This window comes from Xenopus laevis, chromosome 5L, assembly GCF_017654675.1.
Source record: "Xenopus laevis strain J_2021 chromosome 5L, Xenopus_laevis_v10.1, whole genome shotgun sequence".
In the NCBI taxonomy this organism is placed as follows: domain Eukaryota; kingdom Metazoa; phylum Chordata; class Amphibia; order Anura; family Pipidae; genus Xenopus; species Xenopus laevis.
Genome location: NC_054379.1, coordinates 78,965,494 through 78,973,543, shown reverse-complemented (window position 1 = coordinate 78,973,543; position 8,050 = coordinate 78,965,494). Strand labels below are relative to the sequence as shown.

Below are 8,050 nucleotides of genomic sequence, written 5' to 3'. Positions count from 1 at the left end.
GGGACAGCAACGAACATCAGCAGGCCTAGGGGCACCTGATATGTAAATCCGGCCCTGGCTGTGGTATATTTACAAAGGCAGCACAGAGGTATTTTTAGCATTATATAGCACCACCAATGTTCCCAACACTTTCAGAGTTAGTAGGGTGAGTACATGGTTAGTGTTGCCAAAGTAAGGTCTAGACTAAAGAAACTGTACAGATACAGTAATTCTAGGTACACTGATAATATGCCCATGTAATTCATTTTCTGTTGCTTTTTTTACAGTCACTACTAGATAACCATATTTGTAATTGTTAATACTACTTACAGTATTTATTACAGATATAAGGGACAATTTGGTAGGTGGCAGCTTTCTTTTGCAACAGTAGCCTGGTTCAGCTACGTTCATATGTTAGAAGCCAGTCAGTTGACATGAAAGGAGGAAAAACTGTATTTACCGTCCTTATCACCAATCTACTCACTTTATCATTGTGTGATGATTGACCTGTCAAATATGCTATACACATAATGCCTATAATATATTTCCATGGCTGAGTCTTTTATCAGCAAAATCTATATCAGGCTTGCTGCATATAACAGGGAGAATGCTGTAGGATGACAGGCTGTCATTCATAATTGCAAACTTAGTTATTCTAAATGTGTTCGCAATTCCTAATGTACTAGTATAGCCATAAGGATGCTGCAGATGTTGGCTGACCTAGTAAGGTATAGTAGTAGCTGTATAGTAACAAAACCTAGGGTGGCACATATCGATTGCATGCTTAAATTAGGGAAATGTTTGTTTGAAGCTCGACAAAAGCTTGTTTCGACGTTTTGATGCTGAAAACCCGAAAAAAGTTGCGGTAAAAAAGATGAGATTTTTTTCATGATTTATTATGCCCTGAAGCTGTTCCAAATCCAAAAACACTCCATCTAAAATCTGCCGAATTCATGTATATCTGTAGTAATGAGTCAAATCAACTGGACTTGCTGTATTTTCTTTTTCCTTGAAGACGTTTCGCTAGTCATCCAACTGGCTTTCTCAATTCAGAATAATAAAGATATTTGTGGTTATATACCGTGGAATCTTACTCCAGTCAGCATAATGATAAGATTCCAGGGTATGAAACCACAAATATTTTTGTACATGTCATTCTGAAATGAGAAAGCCGGTCTTGAAGATGAAATGTCTTCAAATTCAAGAAAAAAGAAAATACTAGTTTTGGTTTGGGAGGCTTGCTGGTCTGACCTGCGGTTTTACCAATGGTGAGTTCCAAGCCATTAACCATTCCAGGCTTCTTATATTTGAAGCTTCTTCCATGTTTATTCACCACTTATCAACAATAGTTTATAAAAGCATTAATACAGGCATTCAAGGCACTCTATTTAAATTGTGCAGCAAGTGGCCATTTAGATGAAAGATGGTCTAGTTTTTCAATGAAGAGGTACATTCAAATATTCAATTCAAATAGTTCAAAAATATTTTGAATTCAAATATTTTGCAAGTTTATAAATAACAGCATCTGGTTCTATACAAAGTCAAAGGTAAAGTGCCACACTCACACAACTCACTGTTTGTAGTCTCGGGTGCACGCTGAACTCCTCTCTGCACAGGTTCTTTACACGTGGATAAACAATTACAGCAGCACTCCGATATGTGAAAAAAACTTTTTATTCGTGCAACAACGGCAACGTTTCGGACTATTCCAGTCCTTTATCAAGCCAAACAAAATGTGTAACAAACGTGTTTTTAAAGGTGATTACCAGGTGCTTAGTGGGAAGATCTAACAATCAATCACCACCTCCCAATTAAGAGACTCAATTCCCAGCAGTCTCTGTAAAGTGTCCATGAAAATTTGTGCAAAATAGCTCAATACATTAATAGTAAAATAATCCATTGTGTTATTAACGTTGCCGTTGTTGCACGAATAAAAAGTTTTTTTCACATATCGGAGTGCTGCTGTAATTGTTTATCCACGTGTAAAGAACCTGTGCAGAGAGGAGTTCAGCGTGTACCCGAGACTACAAACAGTGAGTTGTGTGAGTGTGGCACTTTACCTTTGACTTTGTATAGATTGTATATTCTGCATATAAAGTGCCCCCACACTATATACAATGTCTCAACCTACAACTCAAGAAATACCATTGACTTTTGCTTATAGTGAAATTGAAGCAAATAGAATTATACAGCAGAACAAAGGCAATAGTTCCTTTTTACAAGTGTCTACTGATACAACTTTATTACGAGAGATTGAAAGGGAGAAACGGAAATGGATCGGGTTGGATCTACATGCCATAACCCTTACAGAATATTATAAAGTTGGCAGAATACCCAGGGGCTTACGAGTTAATTTGCGACCAACCATTTTCAAAGAGAATAAAGATTTTTCACAGAAATATGAAAGAATTATCAACAAATGCTCATTTGATATAATCCTATTGAACATTGAATTCTTACAGCATGAAATCTTGGAGTCCTCAAAACATATTGAAGCTATGAGTGACAAATTGAGAGAATGTTCCCCTATAGAGACATATAGAGCGCAATTGCGACAAATGGAAGAGAACCTGGACAAGCACAGACGGGAGATCGAGGAGAGGAAGAGAAGCAAATTCCGCAGAGACGAATCCGACTACAGCTCAGGTCAGGTATACAGCTGGCAACGGACCGATACTGACAGGCGAGGAGCGTACATGCAGCTACGTCGCATACGACGACGTCATCAGCAGGAGACATCCGATCAGAGGCAGCGTGATCACAGTGAGCATGGGAGAGACCGCTCCACCGATAGCGTGCAGACGGATACATCAGCACAGGAGTCGTCAACATCAGCTTCTTTTTTAGAACTGGGCAACAAAAAATACACACGAAGAAAAGGAGAGGAGGGAGACACCACAGACGCAACATGGGACAAGTGCAGACAGCCAGAACGACAGACACGGACCCAAAAGAGACATTAGTGGTAAATATATCTTCTAAAGAATTGACTCAAGCGAATGTTATGTTGTTGAGTAAAGGTGTTTCATTTTTTCCCACTAATAGATGTGATCCTTTTCAATTGGACATTGAATTAGAAATTTTTTTTCGTAACTTAAGATTGAAATCATATTTTTCTGGTCCCCATTCAGCTATAGAGACACAAAGGGTAACTGCCAAAAAAGAACTTACCTTGAAAGAATCAGGTTTACGCAATAAAAGTCGGTTTACACCACCACCTACGGATGTAGTGGTAGAATCATATATTAAACTGGTTAAAAATGATGTTATAAAACTGTATCCGAAACTGAAGACTAGCCCCTTGTTAGGGTTGAGATCTAATTTGAGTAAACAAGAGAAAATACAACTTGATACATTATTGGCGCAGGATGATTTGATTTTTAAACCGGCAGATAAAGGGGGAGCCCTTGTCGTGTTAGATAAGGTTTATTATGTCAATGAGATCAAGACACAACTTGCAGATACAAAAATATACCTTAAATTGGCATCGGATCCGCTTAATAATATACAAAGTAAGATTCAAACTATTGTGGATAAGGCAGTGGAGGTGGGTCTAATTGATGAAGCTTTACAACATTTTCTCCTACAACAGTACCCGGTAACTCCCGTCTTTTATACCTTACCAAAAATCCACAAGGATTTGAAACATCCACCTGGTCGACCCATAGTGGCCAGTAGCGATTCAGTATTCACTCCCCTTTCAATATACTTGGATAAGATTTTACAGCCCTTTGTGACACAAACTAAATCTTATTTAAAAGACACAACCCAGTTATTGGGAATTCTCAAGACGTTGAGAATACCAGAGGAGGGGACTCTAGTTACGATGGATATCCAGAGCCTCTATACATCAATTATGCATGAAGAGGGGTTATACGCCATTAAGAAGGTTCTTGATTCCAATGATGCTTATTCACAGGAGGCTAAAGAATTTCTCTTGTCTCTGTTAACTATTGTCTTGAGAGAGAACTATTTCCTTTTTCAGGACAGCTTCTTTCAACAGTTACAGGGGACCGCAATGGGGAGCAATGTGGCCCCTACATATGCGAACCTATATATGGATTTCTTTGAGCATATGCATGTATACACTAACTCGAATTTTATACAATATTGTCAATTGTACAAGAGATATATTGACGATATAGTCATGATATGGACAGGTACAATAGACAGCTTGATGGTTTTTTGTGGACAGCTGAATTCAGCTGTACCGACTATCAAATTCACAATGATACATGATTCTGCGAGAATTAATTTTCTCGATGTAACAATACAAAGAGATAATGGTTTCCTCACAACTGATTTATATAAAAAAGAGACGGACCGTAATAGTTTGTTGCAATACTCTAGTTTCCACCCAACCCCATTGAGAAATAATCTACCTAAAACACAATTTATGAGAGTAAAATGCATAACCTCAGATGAACATACAGCTAATATGAGAATGGGTGAGATGAAAAATAGATTTTTGGAGAGGGGTTATCCTGAAACACTCCTTAATACCTGTATGCAGGAAGTGAAAGATATGCCCAAGAATAAACTAATGGAAAAGAAAGAGAAAAAAGAGACACAGAGATTGGCTTTTGTTAGCAAATTTAATGTGGCCAGTAACCATGTACGTAAAATAATTACAAAACACTGGCACATTCTGCAGACGTGTGCTCCACAAGTCCCAGCATTCAGAGAAGTTCCCCTAATGGCATACCAATGAGGTAGAAATCTGAGAGATGTGGTCATAAAAGCAGATGTGGGACCCACAAAGAAAGGAATACAAAGGTTTTTGGGAACAGCAAGAAGATAGTGAAAGGATGCCATAGACTGCAGAGCTCTGCTGCGTTAGTGCTTTATTGTACACACGCAAAGGTTTTTGGGAACTCCTAGAATGGGAACTTTCCCATGCCTGAATTGTGCTAATTGTAATAACATTACAAAAGGAACAACTTTTACACATCCACACACGGGAAAGGCGATTAAAGTTAACAACTTTTATACATGTAATTCAACATATGTCATATATTTAATTAAGTGCCCATGTGGATTGGCATATGTGGGAGAAACAACACAAAAGGTCAAAGACAGAATTAAGCAACATAAGTCTAATATTAGATGCCAATATACACATTTGCCTATTCCGGCACATTTCGTGGAAGCCCGACATACAGTAAGCCAATTAAGATATCAAGTGATTGATAGTGTGGACCCTCTGAGACGTGGGGGAAATAGAGTGCAACTGTTAAAGAAAATGGAAATGAAATGGATATTAAGATTGGGTACATTGACCCCTGGGGGATTAAATAGAGAATATACTCCCGAACTATTTATTTGAGATGGTATTTTCTTGCATCGTGCTTTTAGTATAAGAAAATGTATTTTTACTATGTATACAATGTTTCTTAATGTATTAGACAATGTTTCAACTATTAAGCAACTTTTATTAGCTTTGAATTGCTCATACTCATGTATTTTCACTTTTCTTATATTTTAGAAGTATATTGCTCCTATCCAGGGAATTGCTGGTGTCCTGACAAACGTAGACATCCAGAACTCCAGTGACAGAGCAAATATGTGAGTCACACGAGATTTTAAAACTTATCACTACGGATTATAATGTTATAGTAACACATTGTGTTTCATAAAAATGTTTTTTAAAATGTTCACAGTACACTTGATTTTTATTACAATTTTTAACTTTTATATAACTCTGAATGATTATTAACACAATGGATTATTTTACTATTAATGTATTGAGCTATTTTGCACAAATTTTCATGGACACTTTACAGAGACTGCTGGGAATTGAGTCTCTTAATTGGGAGGTGGTGATTGATTGTTAGATCCTCCCACTAAGCACCTGGTAATCACCTTTAAAAACACGTTTGTTACACATTTTGTTTGGCTTGATAAAGGACTGGAATAGTCTGAAACGTTGCCGTTGTTGCACGAATAAAAAGTTTTTTTCACATATCGGAGTGCTGCTGTAATTGTTTATCCAAGCATCTGGTTCTATAGATACAGTAAGATATTTCTGCAACTCCTTGGTCAATTAAATGAGGTCAGAAGGTAATGGTTTGTACAGTCTCACAAGAATGTATTCAATGACACAGAATAGTCCAAATGATAGAGACCAACAACAGAACAAGCAAAGCTCATTATTTCAGTTTACTCAAGTAATATTGGTTTGATTCTTGTACTGCATCCCAAGCACAAGGCCTTTAGGAAAAATGATAATTATATTTTTAATTTGATATACCAATGAAATTTATGATACTGAAATATTCAGTTAGCCCATCGGTGTACAGTATAATTAGCTTTACTGCATATATTAAGGCAAATACACATTATGCCAATACGTTCTGTGTAGTACAAGATAATATTCAAGACGTGTAAATCTCTTGGAAAAAAAACAGACAATCGAACACTAAAGTGTCTAATCAATGTCATGGAATTAGCAGTACAAAAGATCAACAATCATTGGTATTTGATGCACAACAGTGGGTTAGCCACTCAACTACTGTACAGTACATCTCTGTTATAATGAATGTAATTTAACACAGAGTGAAGATTGTCTGCTTCTACAATATCATCCTAACGCTCTAAACACTATAGAATATATATACTTGCATTTCTGTTGCTCTAAGAATGACATTATGGAATTGTAACTAAGCATAAGTAGGTATGTAAAAAAAAACAGTGTCTAGGAAATAAAAAAGGAACTATACAATAGCAAACATTACAGTAACAATAAAATCATATGACTGGTAAAAGAAAAGATAATAGTAAAAATAACCAGGGGACAATAACACTTGTAAAAACATACCACATAAAGTAACTTGCAACTAGTTTTTGGCCTACCGTGTTCTTATCTTTAAAATTATATTAGTTGCAGTCCATTTGGTGGTCTGCCCTCTGATGTTGTACCTGCAAACCCTAAACTTAAGCTCTGTTAGAGATGTAAGCAACATGTGTAGACTTTTCCAATTGACATTCGATCTTTGGCTGTGTTTTGGCACCACCTTAATTGCATGAATACATCATTAGGGGGCAGATTTATTAAGGGTCGAAGTGAAAATTCGAATTCAAATTTTTGATTTTTTTTTTGTTCAAAATTCAAATTCGAATTGTGTATCATCCAAACGATTTGAGTATTAAGTTGAATTCGAATTTCAAGATTTATCATACTCTGGCCCTCTAAGAACTCAAAATTGACTATTAACCACCTTAAACCTGCCAAATTACTGTATAAGTCAATGGTAGAGGTCCAGGGATCAATTTGGTGATGTTTACAGCCTTCCTGACATTCGTGTTTTTTTCGGATCAAGTTTTACTAATTCAAATCAAATTCGACTTGAGCTTTCGGGTTGACGAAATCTGTTCAAGTTGACATAATTTGATTTTATTAATAAATTCCAACTGGTCGAATTTTGAATTTATGGGAGGTTTAAAAAACTCCCATAAATATTAAATTGGACCCTTGATAAATGTGCGTCCGGGCGTGGCAAGGATGTGTATGCTCTGCATCTTGTGTACAGAGCCCCTCTATGTGCAAAATTACAACAATCAACACAAAGAGGCACATTACATAAGGTTCGAATTTCGAATTCATGTGAGGTTTTTTTTAAACTCTACAAACAGCATAAAAATGGTCACTGGAACTCTCTCATTGAATTTACACGAAATTGGCAGTTTTTAGGTGGTGAATAGTCGAATTCGAGTTCTTAAAGAGCCAGAGTATCAAAACTCTCATTTTGAATTAAAAATCAAATCGAGTTTCTTATGAATTATATGAATTCAGGTTCAGGTTATTGCCTGAATACCATAAATTTTTCAAATTATCAGACGAAATTTAGCACATATCTTCAAATCGTCTACCATTGACTTATACATGTCCTTGACAGATTTGAGATGGCAGATTTTTGTGTTTAGACTTTTGGCAGTTTCGAAATAAATAAATCTCCAAAAATTCAAGTTTTTTTAACACAAAAATTTGAGTTTTGACCAAAAATCAACTCAAATTCTCATGGAAAACACAACTAAAGCCTTAATAAATCTGCCCCTGAGTCTGCTAAAAATA

At 36.3% G+C, this 8,050-nt stretch overlaps 1 protein-coding gene across 1 annotated transcript; it reads left to right on the top strand.

Annotated features, from left to right (window-relative positions):
• The first annotated feature begins 2,096 nt into the window (after positions 1 to 2,096).
• LOC121393902 lies at positions 2,097 to 5,931 on the top strand. The gene is made up of 2 exons (XM_041563746.1): positions 2,097 to 2,944; positions 5,465 to 5,931. Exon 1 carries the CDS (start codon positions 2,097 to 2,099, stop codon positions 2,940 to 2,942), a length of 846 nt encoding a protein of 281 aa, XP_041419680.1. The 3' UTR covers positions 2,943 to 2,944; positions 5,465 to 5,931.
• Positions 5,932 to 8,050: the final 2,119 nt, after the last annotated feature.